Raw genomic sequence first — 19836 nt, 5'->3', positions numbered from 1 at the left:
TGGACAGCTTCAGTGATACAGAGCTGCTTTGTGATCTTCTGGAGGCGAGCAGGAAGAGAAATGTGTCTGTTCATTTGCTGTTGGATCACCTTAACCTGAACCTGTTTATAAGCATGTGGCAGGACCTGAAACTCAACAGCAAAGACTTCCCTGTGAGTGTTTACTTCTTTTTTTTCCAGAACCATTATGAAACAAACAACCTGCATATGGAAATCCAGGTCATTTCTTTTAATGCAACACTGAACAACAACCAAACACCTGCTTCCTTAAGGCAAACATGAACAAATGAGATCATTTTTGTGTTGTGTGGACAGAAGCTGTCGGTACGAAGTGTCCGAGGACAGACGTACTGTGCCAAGACTGGCAGGAAGCTGACAGGTCAGATCGCTGAGAGTTTCATCATCACTGACTGGACGGAGGTGCTGACTGGTTCATACAGGTGCATACAAGCAAATTTACATACAGAACAATTTATTTAAACACACAATAATGAACCATTATTATATCAGTCTATTTCGCACAATCAAACAAAAGAAGCCACCCTTTCTAAGTGGTAGGTTTTAGGATATGATGAAAATGATTGTAGTTTGTAAGTGGTCTGAAGTTTAGTGAATACAAACTCAGACTGACAACAATACACTGTTATTCTTCTTATTATTATTATTATTATTATTATTATGCAAAAAACCCATCCAATTTGTGAAAACCAAAGTAAAACAACACCCTAATCCTCACACCAAATCCAGGCTACTTTTGGTACTTATGGCTCGGTTACAGCAGTGGCAAGTGACCTGTGGGCCACATGTGGTAGTAGTTTGGACATAGCGAGTGTTTTGTGGGCTGGAAGTCATCCAAATATTAGGAGCTCTGTGAACCACATATAATGCTCACATGGCTTTGTTTTGACAGCAACACTCACATGGAGTCAACATCAAGTCAAGGCCAAGCACGGCCCAAACAAAACAGCAGATATGGGCTGTATTTAGGATATTTAGGTATTTAGGAGAAGCATTTGTTTGCTATGGGTGCCTTATTGCTGCGTTTGGGAAGGTGCATGGCATCCCACTGCCAAAAGTCAAATGCACTTAATTATACGATGATCCTCATCATTACCTCTATTAAAAGTCTTGGAACAGATTGCTGGTATTAGAAGTGTAAATACTACACCAAGGAGGAGATACTTCAAAAATAATCTTATAGAAGCAACTGAATCTGGAAATGGTTTAAAACCATTTCTAAATAATCTGGATTGCATCATTCTTTAGGGGGAGAAAATAATCATACGTGAAAAGACAGCTGCAGGAGTGGACTTTCCACTGAGTTTACCACAAGATTAAATCATGCAATTCTATCAGCAATTGTAAAATATCCCAGAGCTACGTATCCCACTCTACAGGCCCCAGTCAGCATGTTAATGAGAGAGATAAGAGTTCAACTAAATAAAAGACAGGACAGATATGTTTGGAAGGGTTGCATGAATAAGTCTCTTGTCCTGAAAAAGAACATGGCAGCATGACTTAAGCTCATAAAGTTACACCTGAGCAAACTGTAAGACATCTGGAACAACATCCTGCAAAAAAGACGAGACCACTGTGGAGATGTTTGTCTATAATACACGTCGTCATGTTTTGTAAAAACCCAAAGTCAATAATTCAGCCCAAACTTCTCATAGCATCTGTTAAAACGTGTATTTTGCAGCCACACGATCATGTACCTGTAATACAGAGCAGGTTAACGGTATCATCATGTGAACAGGTTCAGAAAATCTTAACAATGAAGGTCTTATAAAGCTGTACTGCAACACTGGTTATCAACCCAGCTTGTCTGACTTTGGATATGTTCATGTACATTAGCTGGAGTAAATGCTTTCAGTGGTAAATGGACTTGTTCTTATACAGCACTTTTCCAGTTAGCATGACCGAAGCAAATTTTAGTTCATTTTAAGTAATCCAGGCTCAAATAATGATAATAAAATAAGCTTTAATTGTCCAGTTATTTTATTTTAGCCTTGTTTAAACACTTTTGTAAGACTGATGTGAACAGGAACAGATGTCTGTTGATAGAGTTTAGTCAGTTATCTGTAGCAAACACCTGGTTATGTAGAACACTGCATGTAAATCTAAAGGTCAGAGAGGATTTGATTAAAAAAAAAAAAAAAAAAGATAATATTTGTTTCAAATCTATAAGTTAGCAGGTTTTAGACTAATCACTGAAGTAGCCAAACATCTTCACCAATTTTCTCATGAAGATGCATCATAACAAGTCAAAGTATTCAGCATTTGGGAGAGTCAGACACACACTCTCAGTGTCAATGTATTCCTAATTTGTTTTTGATTTTCTTAGATACTGATTGTTTGGGAGGTGGTGCGTTTTCAAGTGTTGAGTCTTGAGTTTCTGTAGACCCTGGCACCCCATGTAGTTATTAAATCATAAACGTCAGGTGTTGTTCGTCTGAGGTTGCATTTTAAACTCTAGCAGATTTCTTTCAATTATGTGCTGATATGTAAAACTTCAGGACTTAAGGATGTGCTTCTTTCTCAGATGAATGTATGTCTATATCTTTTTAGTTCTCTACATTGTGAGTAGTAATTGTATATGGCTGTGTGTTGTTCCTCTAGTTTCACCTGGCTGTCGTGGCAGGTCCATCGGAGCGTTGCTGTTCTCATAAAGGCCGGATCAGTCAGACCTTTCCATCAGGAGTTTCATAGACTCCACTCCAGCTCCAAGCCCGTCGCCGGCTTTGTGTCCTTCATCACTCTGCCACAGACTCTCTGTCTGAACTCCACATCCCACAAAACTCCAAACACCAACAGAGATGTTAGTAAGACCAAATCAAACCAGACCAAAACAATGTCAATGTGGACTTGGAATGAAGAGGCTGAAAATAGTGAAACAAAAGCAAGAATGACAATTTTCTGTGACCCAGAGTTGGAGTGCAGTGAAGGTGGTAACCAGTCTGTGCAGAAAGGAGTTTTCCAGAAGTCTTTGGTTCAGTATGGAGCAGAAAGTGAGGCGCGGGGGGTATCTGCTGAAACGCCACAGCACACAGTGGGGGCCGTCAGCACCCAGCTTGGTTTAGAATCAAATCGGGAGCTTTTAAAGAAGAATCAAGACCAGATCCAAAGTGTCTCAAGCCCTCGTGGTCAGAAAGTCTTCTCAGACGTTCAGTCTCACCCTGCAAATGCTGCTTTCCCCCCGAAACATGAGAGGAATTGGAGGGACCAGAAACCGAACCCGATGGATGCGGCTTCCCCGGCACATGGACACCGCAGTACTCTGAATTATCTCTCAACTTTGATGAGGAGTTCAAATCTTGATCATCCAGATGTGGGCAGTGAAAGACTTTCCTCTGTGCAAACGCAGAGCTCAGCTATGAAGCCTTTGAGGCTTGTGTCAGGCCTAGACACACAGAGGGCAAAATGGGGTTACTCGCTTAAATTTCAACCAAAGGCTGAGCTTCCATCTGATCATCCCAATGTCCTCTTGTCACCGTCACAGCAAACACGCCCTCAGTTCCCTTTCATCAGCCACAGAGGACAAACACCCAGGCTCCAAACCAACGTCTCCTTCCTAGAAACAGGCAGGCAAGATCCGGGCCTGACGCCGTCCCAGTCACGGCTCCACTCATACCTCAACACATTCTCAAATTCAGAGTCGTCACAGACAGGAATGAGTACAAATCTCAGCTCTCAGCTCCAGCAAGACTCCAAGATGTTTCTGCCAGGTGCAAGGGCCAAGATGCACCTCCAACCCATCCCCTACCAGCAGGTGAATTGTCCTCCAAGACTAAACTGGAACCAGAATCAGCAGGCTGTAGGACCCAGAGCTGTGGCTCGCTTCAACTCCTTCAGCGGCACCACTGGGAAAGGACAGCTGTGCTGGAGGAGCCCTCAAAGCAGCATGAATACATCGCTGGGAAGAAGCAAGAGCATGAATGAAAAACACACAGCAAGCTTCAGAGGAGACCTTCATCAAAACAGATGATACATCTGGGAGCTGTATGCGCACTGTGCAGACGTAATTCTCGCTTTACTGTATGATTCAGTTAAATATAAAAGGATTTTTCATTGTGCTTGCCAGGTGGTTAACACTTCTGCTCAGATTGGTGATGAACAAAACTCCCCCACTGTCCTTCGAGGAAGTGTATAATCTGGCACCTGAATGAACACCAGCATGCCAGAGAGATGAGCGTGTTGATAACTTTTATTATCCAGGTGTATTTTTCCAGAAGCTCTTTAATTCTGTTTCTTTTGTCAGTGTTGTAAATATTCTTATGATGAAATGAGGAGGGAGATCCAGGATACACTGGAGGGATTTTATCTCTCGGCTGGACTGGGAACGCCTTGGGATCCCCTTCCCTCTCCCCAAATGTGGCTGGGGAGAGGGAAGTCTGGGCTTCCCTGCTTAGTCTGCTGCCCCCACGTCTCGATCACGGAAAAGCGACAGAAAATGGATGGATGGAATTTTTTTACATAGGAAAGCAAATCTTATCAAGATTTGTCAGAGCATCCTGGAGCTGCTATACGTTCTCTTGCAGCTGTTTTCAGAAGAATAAAGAGATTGATGACAGATTTAGTAGTATGGAGAGAAAATGTATAAAGAAGTTTGTTTCAAAGTAAAGGTTTTATATAAAAAAAAGTTTTACAAATTACTTATATAATAATTCCAGTTATAATTCAATGTATAAATATAATAAGTTCTTTTTTAAAATCTTTTCACGTTTGTCTGGCAGCTGTTCTGTTATTGATATTTTTACAACATTCAATCAACGCTTCCCTGCAGCAACCTGCAGGGTTAAAGCAGAACTGTGTTCAGTGTGATACTACATCATTGGACCCAGGTAGTCTAAGCTGTCCTGAAACACTAGAAAAGCCTTTCCTCAGTGCAAGTGCTTCATCATCCATCACTTTAATAAATATGTAAAAAGACCTCTGTGTACAGGCACTTAAACATTGATCTAATAAAAAATTACTCAGAAAAGCTGACTGGGTGTAAATTAAGTCAACATCCAGACCTATTCAATTCAATTCAATTCAATTCAACTTTATTTATATAGCGTCAAATCACGGCAATGCCATCTCAAGACGCTTTACAGACAGAGGGGAAAACATAAAGAAGGCCAATTCATAACAGCCTATATAAGGAAACCAACAGATTGAGTTGAGTCCAACTCAATCTCCCATCCTGAGCAAGCACACTGGCAACAGTGGGAAGGAAAAAAATCCCTTTTAACAGGAAGGAAACCTCCGGCTGTGTGGGGGGAAGAGGACAGAAAGACAACAAACAACAGGAACTGCTACTCCCGGCCAGGGAGACCTGCTGAGACAGGAGACATACATGTTAATGATGCAACACTGTTATGGGGGGGGGGGGGGTAAAAGAAAGAGATAAAGAGAAAAAGAAAGAAGCTCAGTGTATCAGGAAATGTCCCTCAGCAGTCTAAACCTATAGCAGCATAACTAAGGGATGCTAACCATCCCTAGCTATAGGACTTATCAAAAAGATAAGTCTTCAGCCTAGTCTTAAAGGTGGGGAGGGTGTCTGCTTCCCTAACACTAACTGGGAGCTTATTCCATAAGAGAGGGGCCTGATAACCAAAGGCTCTGCCTCCTGCTCGGCTCTTTGAGACTCTAGGAACCACAAGTAAGCCTGCAGTCTGCGAACGAAGTACTCTGCTTGGTATATAAGGAACAATGAGGTCTTTGATATATAGTGGTGCCTGGTTGTGGAGGGCTTTATATGTAAGGAGAAGGATTTTAAATTCTATTCTAGATTCAACAGGCAGCCAATGAAGAGAGGCTAAAACTGGAGAAATATGATCTCTCATGCTGGTTCTGGTCAGGACTCTGGCTGCAGAATTCTGGATCAGCTGAAGGCTTTTCAGGGCATATTTAGGACAGCCCAGTAATAGAGAGTTACAGTAATCTAGTCTCGAAGTAACAAAAGCGTGAACCAGTTTTTCTGCATCACTCCGAGACAGAATGTCCCTAATTTTGGCTATATTACGTAAATGAAAGAAGGCTGTTTTAGTAACCTGCTTAATATGTGGACCAAAGGACAGGTCAGGGTCAAATATTACTCCAAGGTTTCTCACTGTAGCACTGGAAGCTAAAGTAATGCCATCCAGGTTCATTACAAAACCGGAAAATTTAGCTCTGAGTTTTTCAGATCCAACGAGAATTACTTCAGTCTTATCTGAGTTTAAGAGGAGAAAATTTCTAGACATCCAAGTCTTTATGTCTATGAGACAATTTTGTAGCCTATTGGGCTGATTTGTTTCATCTGGTTTAAAGGATAAGTATAGTTGAGTATCATCTGCATAACAATGAAAGTTTATTCCATGCTGTCTAATAATTTTGCCTAAAGGGAGCATATATAGCGTGAAGAGTATTGGTCCAAGTACAGAACCTTGAGGAACTCCATGACTTACTGTAGTTTGGGAGGAGGACTTGTCATTTACATGAACAAACTGAAGTCTATCAGATAAATATGATTTAAACCAGCTTAACGCTGTACCTGTAATTCCAATCACCTGTTCTAGTCTTTGTAACAGAATGTTATGATCGACTGTATCAAATGCAGCACTAAGATCAAGCAAGATAAGTACGGACACAAGTCCTTTGTCTGAGGCCATAAGAAGGTCATTAGTAACTTTCACCAATGCTGTCTCAGTACTATGATGAGCTCTAAATCCTGACTGAAACTCCTCGCATAAATTATTTCTGCTCAGGTGGGCATGTAGCTGAGCGGAAACTATTTTCTCCAGAATTTTGGACATAAACGGGAGGTTAGATATAGGTCTATAATTTGCTATCACCTCTGGATCCAGAGATTGCTTTTTAAGTAAAGGCTTGATTACAGCAGTTTTAAATGATTGTGGTACATATCCTGTCACTAAAGACATATTGATAAGATTTAGTAGTGATGTATTAATTAAAGGGAAAATGTCCTTAAAGAGGCTCATTGGGAGAGGGTCTAAGATACAGGTGGATGGTTTAGATGAAGCTATTATTTTAGTTAATTCAGAGGGTTGGACAGGACAGAAACTATTTAGACACAAGTCAGATCCTGGTTCTAAGGATGCTTCGGAGACCACAACAGGCTCAACATTATAGGTAGAAGGAAGAGTATTGTGAATTTGATCTCTAATAGTGTCAATTTTATTCCTGAAAAAATACATGAAATCATCACAGCTAAGTGAGAAAGGAATACATGGCTCCACAGCGCTCCGGCTCCTAGTAAGCCTAGCTACAGTGCTGAAAAGAAACCGAGGGTTGTTTTTGTTTTCCTCTATCAATGATGAATAATAAGCTGTTCTTGCCGTACGTAAGGCTTTTTTGTATACGATTAAACTTTCTTTCCAGGTTAAGTGAGACTCCTCTAGTCCTGATGAACGCCATCTGTTTTCCAAACGCCTTGATGCCTGTTTTAGAGCTCGAAGCTGGGAATTAAACCAGGGAGCCTTCATAATCTTACCTAATTTCTTCTTCTTTAGGGGAGCAACATTATCCAAGGTTGTACGCATTGAAGCTGTTATAGTATCAGCATGTTGATCAATCTGAGCAGGAGTAAGGTTTAAAGGGGGACTCTCGGTCATGCTAACACATGGTAGATGTGAAAAAATTGATTCAATTGATTGTTTAAATTTTGTAATATTATTGTCTGATAAACATCTACTATAGTAGAATTTATTTTTGGTCAGTGAGTAATCAAATAAAGTGAATTCAAAGGTTAACAAGAAGTGATCGGACAAGACAGGGTTTTGAGGAAATACTTTGAGCTTATCAGTCTCAATACCATATGTTAGAACAAATCAAGAGTGTGACCATGAGAGTGAGTGGCTCCATTGACATTTTGTGAAAACCCAATTGAGTTTAGAATAGAGCTAAAGGAAATGTTTAAACTATCATTTTCAACGTCAACATGAATATTAAAATCACCTAGTACAATGACCTTATCAGTAGTCAGCACTAACTCAGACAAGAGATCAGAGAATTCGGTCAGAAACTCGGAGTAAGGTCCAGGTGGGCGATACACTAATGCTAAAAGGAGCGGTTTCTCTGAATTCCATTTTGGATGAGATCAATTTAATGTCAGGAATTCAAAGGATTTATAGTTAGTTTTGTGCTTAGGATTAATTAAAAATTCTGACTTAAAAATAGCTGCAACACCTCCTCCTCTGCCTGTAGTTCTAGGAATGTGAAAGTTTAAATAGTTAGCTGGCGTAGCTTCATTAATACTAACATAATCCTCTTGCTGTAACCAGGTTTCCGTAAGACAGAATAAATCAATGTGGTGATCACCTATCAAGTCATTGACTAATAAAGACTTATTTGGGAGGGATCTAATATTCAGTAGGCCACACTTTATTGTCTTATTTTCAGATTTTATTAGATCCATTGTTTTTATTTTTATGAGGTTTTCACGATTAACCCCAGAAGTGTTTTTGTGTTGTTTAATTCTTACTGCTGGGAAGTTGTATTCACAATAAGAGCTGCAATTTTTCTATAACTATAGCAGCCAGTCATTTTAATCATGATCAGTCAACCTGGAAAACATTTGTGCCATTTTGCAGGTCTAGTGAAGGCATTTTAATAGAAGAAAATTAATAAAGTAACACATATCACTGAATTAAAACATAGATTAAAGGTTCTGCGTGTGACCAAAACAAAGTCAGAAATTATCTAAATATCTCTGACTGTATTTCTACTAGTATTTAATCACTTTATTAAAATAGTCTGTTATTCACCAAGAATGAGCTATTTATATCTGCTTGACGTGGGTCCACCTACAAGGTAGCTGCCATATTTGTGGCACTATTTTTCATTTTTAATGGTGTCTCTGAATGGGCAAACAACTGTGTGGAATGAGAATCTTCTGAGCTTTAAAGCTGCTGTAGCCGCTTTGGGATAAGTTAAACTTTAAAAGTCACATAGAAAGGAACAATACACAAGAGTTACCTGCAGTATAGTCATGAAAATGCACCTGAGAATGTCCATTTATAGCCAAATTTAACTAAATTAAGTGGCGCATCAGCGATGAAGGAACTCATCAAGATCTTAATATTTTGTTTAAATTCATGATTTAGGCAGCTGGCCTAAATCCTAAACCCCAAGTGGAGGAGTTCAAATATCTCAGGGTCTTGTTCACAAGTGAGGGAAGGATGGTGCATGAGATTGGGAAGATCCCTCCAGCATGTTAAGGTCTGGGATTTTATCTTTCGGCTGGCCTGGGAACGCCTTGAAACCCCAACGCAGAGCTGGCAAGAGGGAAGTCTGGGCTTTCCTGTTTAGGCTGCTGCGCCAACACTCCGAACCTGGATAAGCGGCAATGGATGGTTGGATGGATGGTTGGTTTTTGGTCTGGGATAGACAATGCATTGCTACACCTCTCCTCATTGTCCATACTTATAAAGAGAAAAGTGATGAGAGTTCTTGGTTTCAGTCAGTTATTTAATAACAATGCACACGCATATAAAATAAACTGTAATGATTTACGAACATGTCAAGGTAAATGTCTCATTTTATGTAAACAAGAAAATAAATCTCAAGGTGTTTTGTATAATAATGCAGAACAGAATCAGACACATATCTCACAGCATGAAGTAAAAGACTTGGTCCATGTAAAGTCGCCACGTTCTGAATCTCTGTTCTTAAGTTACATGGAAAATACTTTCACACTATAATAACAATGACTACATTCATACACACACACCTTTAAATGAAACATTTTAAGTTGATATTTGTTTGAAATCTCTTCAATTGATCACGTTCTTCTGTCATATCCTGTCTTAAGGTCTCTGTACTGGATCGGTCTGTAACACGCCTGTCAGTAAGATCTTGTTCCACCACCGCTCTCTGAAGCTTTGCAAACACACACTGGTCAGACTCTCCCCATCCTGGTAGTCCTCCCTCATCTTCTCTGGGATCAGGTCCTCTGACATCACCTGGAAGAAGGAAGAGGAGATGTGACCTCAGACTGTTTGGAATTCATTCATCGATATGACATGTTTCTTTAACAGATAAAGAAAGTGTGTAGTCACCCTAGTTAAAACCTGCAGCGTGCTTTCTTTAGGATTTAATTGTTGCAGTGCCTCCTCTGTCTTCTGAAGGACACTTTCAGCACGCTGCAACACAAAGGAGGACTGCTGCTGCTGAAGGATTCTCAACAGGAGTCTGTGGGATGCAGAAAAGTTTTCATATAATTTAAGTAAAACCTTTGGAATCCCCGAATGGTATAAGTTATTAATAATTTAGTTTTCTTGCTTAAGTAAAATAAGCTTTAATGAGGTGTTTATTCCTTAAAATTCCTGTTCTGAACAACTGCGGTTTTGAAAAAATCTTCAACAAAAAAAAAAAAAAAATTTGCTTTATTTGTAGTTAAAACTCCTGGAGAATTCTGTTCTCCGTCATGCAGGATATAAACACAACGTTCGACTTATAAATTGTACCTTGTCCTGATAAAACAGGCAGAAGCTTTGAGCCAGAGCCAGTCCTCCCCGAGCTCTGCTGTCTCTTCCTGTTGGTCCTCCTCTCCACCCACAGGCTCGACTCCTGAATAAATAGTGGAAGGAGGAATATTAAGATTTAATCCATGTGTTGAACCACTTGACCTAAACAAAGCTGTGCTAACTATAAGAATGAATAACATTCAATAACTACATAACGATGTGGGGGTTAGGGAGAAGAAGCTAAGCTATCCTTACCTGTTGCTTTTTTGCTGTCTAACAGCTGCAAACACATCTGTCCCAGGCTGAACCAGTGCCAGGGGTTGAAGGGCAGCAAGCTACAAAGCTGCTGTAGACATGACATCTGGGATCCTGCAGCCCCAAAATGCTGGTAGATGCTGACCTTAAAGAGACGTTTGCATTCAGTTATATATAAACACCTGAATAAATTGATTTAGATGATCAAAAAAATAAAAAAAGAAGTTATTATGTATGGTTTCCGTCTAATTCTGACCTTAAGCAGCAGGAGGCCAGTCAGGTGACAGGTGTTGGATGCGTCTTTGCTCTGAAGACAGATTGTTTAAATAACACGACGCTGTTAAGGAGGATGCTTCACTGCTATTTTTATTTTAATAGTTAAGTCTGTCAATTCTTTAACAAAAAGAAAGAGGATGATGATGTGAAAACACAAGTTTTTACCAGTAATGCAACCAAGTCCAGTGCTTTCTGTCTCTGTCCCAGCTTGGTGCAGCATCGCGCCATTCCCTCCAAGACGTCTCTTCGGATGCTCAGGTTGTTGTCGGCGATCCACTGCAGGCAACTGCTGTACGCCTCCAAGGCTCTCTGAAACCATGCAGACACCAGAAGGGGCACAGAAAGACGGTCACATGTCAACATTGTTCGTCACAATGTTAACAAGTGACTTAACAAGAGACACCACATAAAACCCAGTGTTTAATCTGGCTATAATGTCAAACTGCTTCTGTTGGGATTTTTGCCCTCAAAGTACAGATCTAGTTGACATTTTATCACCTTAACCTGGTTCAATTTCATGAAATAATGGCAGCTTAGTGTGTTTTCACCAGACTTTCTAAAGGTCTTGTGTTTTTCCATGTATATTGGATGTTTTTTCTACTAGACGAGTGTTGCATCTGAAAGGTGGCAGATACTTTGACCAAGAATCAAGTTCAAATTGCATCTTTAGTGGCTTTGTTATTAACAGCCTGCTCCAATTTCTTTAGTCATTCTTTTTTAATACTGAAAATAACACAGTTTGACAGAAAAGAAACAGTTTTTGAACCAGTATAATGCCTAAAGACCTTAAAACTGGTCCACATTATTTACAGAATATAAACAGTATCTGGAATAACTTTTAAATTCCTGGAGCTCATAAATCGAGTTTCCTCTTCCAGTTATTTGTTGGCACCATCATTAATAAATTATTTAATTTAATACTTTAGAAAGATGGGCAATCAAAGTGACTTTCAATTACCTGATAGTTCCCCTGTCTCAAAGCCAGGTCACCTCTAAACTTATACACTTTCTGCTTCTCCAGAGAATCGTCAGTATTAAGGGCACTGCTCTCACAAAACCACTGCAGAAAGAGGAGAAAAGATATTAACTTTAAACATATTTAAAACACAACATGGAGCTTCCTGAATCTGCTGCTCAGTTACCTGTGAGATTGAGAAAAACTTTCACTTTTAGGTACAATGTGCACTTTGTCAATTAAAAACAAATGACAACAAAAGTAATTTAAATGCAGGTTTATATACACACATTATATATATAAGGGAACACTGAAACAACACAATGTAACTCCAAGTCAACCACACTTCTGTGAAATCGAACTGTTCACTTAGGAAGCAACTGATTGACTATCATTCCCCATGCTGTTGTGCAAATGGAATAGACAGCAGGTGGAGATTGTAGGCAATTATCAAAACACACCCAATAAAGGAGTGGTTCTGCAGGTGGTGACCACAGACCACTTCTCAGTTCCGATGCTTTCTGGCTGATGTTTTGGTCACTTTTGAATGCTGGCGGTGCTTTCACTCTAGTGGTAGCATGAGACGGAGTCTACAACCCACACAAGTGGCTCAGGTAGTGCAGCTCATCCAGGATGGCGCATCAATGTGAGCTGTGGCAAGAAGGTTTGCTGTTTCTGTCAGCGTAGTGCCCAAAGCATGGAGGCGCTACCAAGAGCCAGGCCAGTACATCAGGAGACGTGGAGGAGGCCGTGGGAGGGCAACAATCCAGCAGCAGGACCGCTACCTCCTTCTTTGTGCAAGGAGGAACAGGAGGAGCTCCAGCAGGCCACAAATGTGCATGTGTCTGCTCAAACAGTCAGAAACAGACTCCATCAGGGTGGTATGAGGGCTCGACATCCACAAGTGGGGGTTGTGCTTACAGCCCAACACCGTGCAGGATGTTTGGCATTTGCCAGAGAACACCAAGACTGGCACCCTGTGCTCTTTACAGATGAAAACAGGTTCATACTGAGCACATGTGACAGACGTGACAGAGTCTGGAGACACTATGGAGAACGTTCTGCTGCCTGCAACATCCTCCAGCATGACCAGTTTGGCAGTGGGTCAGTAATGGTGTGAGATGGCATTTCTTTGGAGGGCCACACAGCCCTCCATGTGCTCGCCAGAGGTAGCCTGACTGTCATTAGGTACCGAGATGAGATCCTCAGACCCCTTGTGGGACCATATGCTGGTGCGGTTGGCTCTGGGTTCTTCCTAATGCAAGACAATTCTAGACCTCATGTGGCTGGAGTGTGTCAGCAGTTCCTACAACACGAAGGCATTGATGTTATGGACTGGCCCGCCCGTTCCCCAGACCTGAATCCAATTGAGCACATCTGGGACATCATGTCTCGCTCCATCCACCAACGCCAAGTTGCACCACAGACTGTCAGGAGTTGGCGGATGCTTTAGTCCAGGTCTGGGAGGAGATCCCTCGGCAGAACATCCACTGCCTCATCAGGAGCATACCCAGGTGTTGTAGGGAGAGCGCACACACACACACACACACACTACTGAGCCTTAATTTGACTTGTTTAAAGGACATTTCATCACAGTTGGATCAGCCTGTAGTGTGTTTTTCCACTTTAATTAACTCCAAACCCAGACCTCCATGGGTTGATACATTAATTTTCATTTATATTTTTTGTGTGATTTTTGTTGTCGGCACATTCAACTACGGAAAGAACAACGAATTCAATAAAAATATTTCATTCAGATCTACAACCTGTTACTTTATTGTTCCCTTTTTTTTCTTTTTTTTTTTTTTAGAGCTACATACATATATATATATATATATATATATATATATATATATATATAAAAATCTGTGAAATAAATTAAATGGTTCCCAGCTTGCTGTCAAGTAACTCATTATTTGACTGTGTTGTAGTGTGTTGCAGGTCCAGGAGGTCCGGAGGTCGTGATCCCTGCTTTAAAGGTTCATAGCAGGTAAAACAGCCTGAGTAATGAGGACGTAATGAAGCTCATATCTGAGTGAGTACAAATTAATTTGAGCAATGTGAAAACACTCATTTTAAGTTAAAAAAAAAAAAAAAAAAAATTAAATTCAAATTTATTTATATAGCACATTTAAAAGCACTCCCTGCTGACCAAAGTGCTTCACAAAACTGATAAATACATTAACACCAGATAGCTAGTGTGTGTTTTACTGCTGGGAATTCTCACCTCTGGCTCACACACTTTGGCGTTGTAGGAGGACAGTGACTCACACACTCGGTCTCTGGCTTCTGAAAAGACCGAGTCATCAAACGTACTGCCCAAAATCTCCATCTGGAACCAAAAAGTACGACTAGTTCCTCACTTTTAGGCGTCACTGCGTCCAGCTACATATCCAGCCTACTTGTTGAGCCCACTGACATCATATAAACATGATATTTGTATATAATGTCTGTGGTTTACCCCCTCTTATTAACACGTTCCTTCGTCTTAAAGCGCACTGCCAGTTACGATGACGGCGGTAACTACGGTTCCGAGCAGAAAGGTTCCGACGGAGTGAAGGATGCGGCACACACTCGTTTGTCATTTATCAACTACATTATTTTTATGAATTATTTTTGAGAACAGTTCACGAGGTTTTCGACTTTACTTTGATTTGACATGAATTATTAAAGGCAAACATCGTGGTAAGTGTATGCGTATCCATGACATCCTCACTTTATCACATTACTAAACTTCTGTTCCATGTTTTCTATATATATTTAGGAATTAAAAAATAAAATGTAATAGATAAATTAATTAACATTTATAATAAGGACGACTTTAATGTTTAAATATTTCATGTTTATTTTAATTTCTAGATAAAAATGTGTTTAAAGCGGTGACAAAATCATCAGTGTGTGTGTGTGTGTGTGTAAGATGGTCAAACATCTTGACCCACTATGAACTCAATAATACAGCCAACAGAAATATTCACATTCAAGCATAGCTTGCACTTTTTTATAACAAGCAAAAAAAACCCAACTTTCCTAATTCAGCTTTTTTCAGAATCCACAACTAGGCAAAAACAGAAACAAAAGGCGTGCACTTTACAGAAATGTTCGATGGATATTGACAGAAAATTATCGTTACACAAAAATAATTAAGGCTGAAGACAAAACGATTCAAATCAGCGTTCACAGATGAAATTAAACATAGTATAGTCAGACTTTGTGGCCCATAAATGTTCAGGTTTTGTCTCCATGGCAACACTCGTGTCACAGTCTTCTATTTTGCTGCTGTGCCAGCGCTCAAATGTTATAGCGTTATCATCAACCCAGAACCAGAACTGCAGGGTGCAGGTGTAGTGAAGGCCCAGCCACACATACTCAGTGTCCGCCTTCTCAGCCTCTAGCTCAGCAAAGGCCTGATCTTCTTCAGTAAGGATGGAGGCCAGGTCCCTGTAAAGGTCTCTGCAGTGGTATAGAGCCTCTTCCCATGTCTTATTCTCTTTTACCAATTCATACCGCGATTCTGTAAGAAAGAGGGGAAAAAAAGAAGTTTGATTTCCTCTGAAGAGAAAAGAGAAAGTTACAGCATTGGTCCGTTTATTCTGCAACTCTACATATAAAGTCCTATAATGACCCCAAAATGATTTGAATAGATTTATGTCTCAAAAGTTTATTTGAGACTATTACAAATTAATTTTTAATGACATAAACTGGGGGACATGCATGCAGCAGAAAACATCAAACCATAACATCAACATCAGATGTTGCTAAATAGTCCACAAAGAAGCAGCCTGCAGGCCGTCTAACTGACAGTACGGTCACATAAATTATATGTATAAATATAAAGTCCAAAATCTGAACTGTGCTAATATGATTTAATGCTCCGGGATTTGTTTTTTGGTCAAGTCAATCTTTACCTGTATATTATTGTTATTTGTTTTTTTTCCAAACCTAATTTGCATTTGCTAAGTTGTGTATTTGTGGCTGAGAACATCCCTGTTCATAAAAAGCTTCAGTCGAAATCTAAATCCAATGATACCTAACATTCTTTGCTTCACATTAGATTCTTAAAACACAAGTTGTTTACTGATTTATTTACATATGCATATAAATGGTCAGATACAAAGTCTTTATTAGGATTTCTTTGACAGCAAAACTTCTGACGTTTCCTGTATTTTGTTTTATTTTTTTCAAACTATTCTGTCATTTCTTCAGTTTCCTTTATTAAGATCTATTTAATCTCACTAATCCATTGTTTTTTCATTATTTACTGTCTAAATTTGATATGAATTTCTCATTAAAATATTTGTATAAATATAAAGTCTAAAATCTGAACTGTGCTATATTATTTAATGCTCTGGGTTCAGTTTTTTGTCAAGTCAATCTTTATCTGTTTATTATTATTGTTATTTGTTTTTGTTTTTTCAAACCTAATTTGCATTTGCTAAGTTGTGTATTTGTGGCTGAGAACATTTTACACACCTAGCTTTGTGGCGGTGATGTTCACTTCACACAGAATTGCAGGTTTGTTTTCAGTAGTAACCACAGTGATATAACGTCCCACTGTTGGTGTAAAGTTATAGACATTGGATTTGCACACTGCAAAATTTGTAATTTTCTGAACCCTGTAAAGAAAGAACAGTAAACACACACTTGGAGACACAGAAACAGAAATAACTGGAAGAGAACGAGGAATGGAAGCTGGTGAAAAGCAGTACTATGAAGTAGCCATTAGCTGTGTGCTGCTACTTCATCAGTTGCAGTTTTATGATTCTGAAATTACATTTGGCTGTATGTTGCTCTGTAAGCTTTCCTGGCAGTATGGCAAACTACTACCATGGTGGTGTGTGCCAGTCACACAGACCAACCACAGGTACACCTCATCTTCCCATCAGATGTCTGATTAAGTCTAAAAACATCTAATTCAACAATTCAGAGTAGAATAATGTTCTTACATGGTGTTGCTAGTGCCGCTGTTCGCTGTCGAGTTTCCAATGTAGATCTGAGTGCTGTTTAGGTTTACATGGTTTGCATCTTTGTTGAATATAGAGATACAGGAAATGTTGTAAAAATCCCGCAGATCAATTGTCCACCATGAATTGTCTATCTCTTTGGTGTTAGAACATGTGCTGTAATCCCCATCGAAAGCTCTGTCAGAAGTGTACTGTATAGTTCCATCTGTATGAGTTGAAGACTGAGAGGAGTTTTTGCCTTTCAGATCCAGGTTTCCTGTGTTGCAGAGTGCATTGGCTGAAAAGATAATATCAGAGCGTATCAGCATTTTGTCTGTTACATAATACATTTATAATAATTTATACTTCTATTTTGTCTGATTCACAAAATCAAAGTTATTCTTTTATTTTGTAACCAAAGTACTTAGAAAAAAGGAATTTAGTCTGACTTTTATCACTTTCTTTACCTGGCATTGTCCCATGTGGCATCAGGCATGTTTTATCTCCATTGGAGCTCACTGTCCCTGCACATTAAAAGGCTTCAGTCAAAATCTAAATCCAATGATACCTAACATTCTTTGCTTCACATTAGATTCTTGAAACACACGTTGTTTACTGATTTATTTACAAATGCATATAAATTGTCAGATACAAAGTCTTGATGAGGATTACTTTGACAGCAAAACTTCTGACGTTTCCTGTTTTACTCTTTTTGTTTTTCAAACTATTCTGTCATTTCTTCAGTTTCCTTTTTAAAGATCTATTTAATCTCACTAATCCATTTTTATTATCATTTACTGTCTATTTGTGATATGAATATCTTAGTTTAAGACAATTATTGTTTTGTAAAGGTGTGCTTTGGACATATGTGGTTTCACAAGGCTTGCTTTGCTACACAAACATTTAAGAACCTGTAAGAAAGACAAAACAACTCCCCGTTTGTGGAGCTTATTAATTAAGTGGTCCAGGTCCTCCTCTGCAGGACACAAGTTTCTTCTCCAACGGCTCCTTATCCTAAAAAAGATCTTCTGATATCTGCAATATGATTGTGTGGCGTCCGATTGCCTAGATTTACCAGCTAGGTGCACACAGTCAGCTCCTATAATAGACAGTATTACAGTTATAAACACACTATTTCCAGCTCAACTTTTATTCTTCAAAGCTTAATCTTTTATGTTTACAAATAATGTTATTATTTTTGCTTTTTCCTGGAGCATGCATCAACTCACAGTAAAACTAGATTCTTAACTTTTTATCATCACCAGTTTTATTGTGCAGTAAACAGGCAATACTTTCAAAAATCAGCAACTTACCAAGGACAAAGATGAACAGCAGACTCCACAGCATCTCTGTTGAAGAGCGGTAATTTCTCTTTGGTAAGATATTTGATCTACATACATGACAGCCAAAATAAATGAATAAATAAATACAGGACAGAAAATAAGCATTGCATGAATGCATCCTTGTTTACTGCAAACAAACAACAGGAATACCTGGAAGAATAAGTAAATAATTCAGTTTACACTGACTTCACTCACCGTGGCAGGTTTGCTTCACTCTTCACTAAAATTCACAATGCTTCTCCCACCAAAAGCTGCTTTCTTATAGCTGTTCATATGAAAATAGATTAGTATCACATTTCAGGTTCAAAGCAGTTATTTTAGTCAAAAGCCTTTTGCGTTTTATTTGCACTTGCAAATGTCCAACTCATGCATCAGGTTTACCTGTTCATCAGTCCTCCAAAACATGCAAATATTACTTTCATTTCCTTTAACTTTGTTGTCGCAGAGATAGCTTTTCAATAACAGCTCTGTTCACTCTGTTTTGGTGGGGAAAACAGGTTTCCAGTGACAATTTCAGCAGTCTGACTTCTGGTCACTGTATCCAGAAACTAACTCAGGTGTTTTTAACAAGCTTTGCTTTTTACATCACAGTTAACCCAAACATCGGTGCAGAAATTTTATGGAGCAATAGCAAAAAATAAGCAATCAATCACTCATAACTAATAAGTTGCTTTGTTGATTAATACAAGTAGAATGAATGAGTGTAGTATGGTACATTTTGTTTTGGGTTTTGTCTTCAAACAATAAAAAGTGTCAAGCTTTTCTGAACCAAGCCAGAGCCCAAAGAACCACCGAGCCAGCAGACTGAGTGATACCAGGGGGCACAATGACTTTGCAAAATACATGCAGACTTAAATCACACTGTGTTTGAAGAGGACAAATATTTTGCTGGTTTTCATGAATAAAATGTGTTTTAAAGTGGAGACAAAATCATAAATATGTTGATATCTAATATAATGAAGCATTATCAACTTGATGAAATATACAGATCCAAGCTGAAGGTGCTATATATAGAATATAAATAGAATAAAATAAACCAGTTAATTAAACATATTATTTCAAAATCCACAAGTAGGCACAAGCTGAGAAACAATGCTCTGTGATTATGCCTGTTTTAACCCTTTCATGCTTAGTGGCCCTGTAGTGGACACCTATTTACAAACTTTTTTCTTGCATCTTCATGAATGAAGATGGTATTTTTTATGTAAGTAAACCACTTCAGTGGATGTTAGTGGGTTATCCAATATGTCACTACTCACTGGAGAATAAATTAATATATAATTAAACATAATGTAATTACACAGATTTGCCTTTACAATAATTAGGAAAAGAAAATGATACAGCTATATTTTATAGATTTACATAATATAAGTGGGATTGTATATTATTTCATGAATATATCGAATACATTAAAATAAATCATAAATACATACATTTTTAATATCACTAACAAAAAAAAAAAGTATCACTGCATATGTCTGTAGAGGTAAAATACTGTATTTAACAGATGTTGCATTGTTTTTTAATAATTCATGCATGAAAGGGTTAAAGTTAACTTTTTCGTTACTTCAACATTTGAGGACGGATCTCTTCTGGATATGAGACCTCGTGTCCCAG

At 38.9% G+C, this 19836-nt stretch overlaps 2 protein-coding genes across 2 annotated transcripts; both read right to left on the bottom strand.

The window, feature by feature from the left end:
• Nucleotides 1–9564: 9564 nt before the first annotated feature.
• cUnh8orf76 (chromosome Un C8orf76 homolog) lies at nucleotides 9565–14370 on the bottom strand. Its single transcript, XM_079240828.1, has 8 exons — nucleotides 14164–14370; nucleotides 11940–12041; nucleotides 11147–11290; nucleotides 10962–11012; nucleotides 10706–10850; nucleotides 10451–10553; nucleotides 10043–10175; nucleotides 9565–9946 (listed from the first exon to the last, which is right to left on the bottom strand). Exons 1-8 carry the CDS (start codon nucleotides 14266–14268, stop codon nucleotides 9791–9793), a joined length of 939 nt encoding a protein of 312 aa, XP_079096954.1. The 5' UTR covers nucleotides 14269–14370; the 3' UTR covers nucleotides 9565–9790.
• A 733-nt stretch (nucleotides 14371–15103) lies between these two features.
• On the bottom strand, nucleotides 15104–18223 carry LOC306756430 (C-type lectin lectoxin-Phi1-like; the record flags this gene model as incomplete). Its single annotated transcript, XM_079241158.1, has 2 exons — nucleotides 15104–15447; nucleotides 18190–18223. 2 exons carry the CDS (start codon nucleotides 18221–18223, stop codon nucleotides 15104–15106), a joined length of 378 nt encoding a protein of 125 aa, XP_079097284.1.
• Nucleotides 18224–19836: the final 1613 nt, after the last annotated feature.

This window comes from Telmatherina bonti, assembly GCF_933228915.1.
Source record: "Telmatherina bonti genome assembly, chromosome: 5".
NCBI classification, from domain to species: domain Eukaryota; kingdom Metazoa; phylum Chordata; class Actinopteri; order Atheriniformes; family Telmatherinidae; genus Telmatherina; species Telmatherina bonti.
Note: the sequence above shows the minus strand (reverse complement) of the source record. Positions and strands in the feature narration are given on the sequence as shown.

Excerpts from the sequence above, each read along its gene's own strand:
- cUnh8orf76 (XM_079240828.1), bottom strand. The coding sequence starts at position 14,268 with ATGGAGATTTTGGGCAGTACGTTTGATGACTCGGTCTTTTCAGAAGCC. Across the intron at positions 11,291-11,939 it reads TGAGACAGGGGAACTATCAG|AGAGCCTTGGAGGCGTACAG; the intron begins GTAATTGAAAGT and ends GCATGGTTTCAG. Across the intron at positions 10,176-10,450 it reads GCCTGTTTTATCAGGACAAG|ACTCCTGTTGAGAATCCTTC; the intron begins GTACAATTTATA and ends TGCATCCCACAG.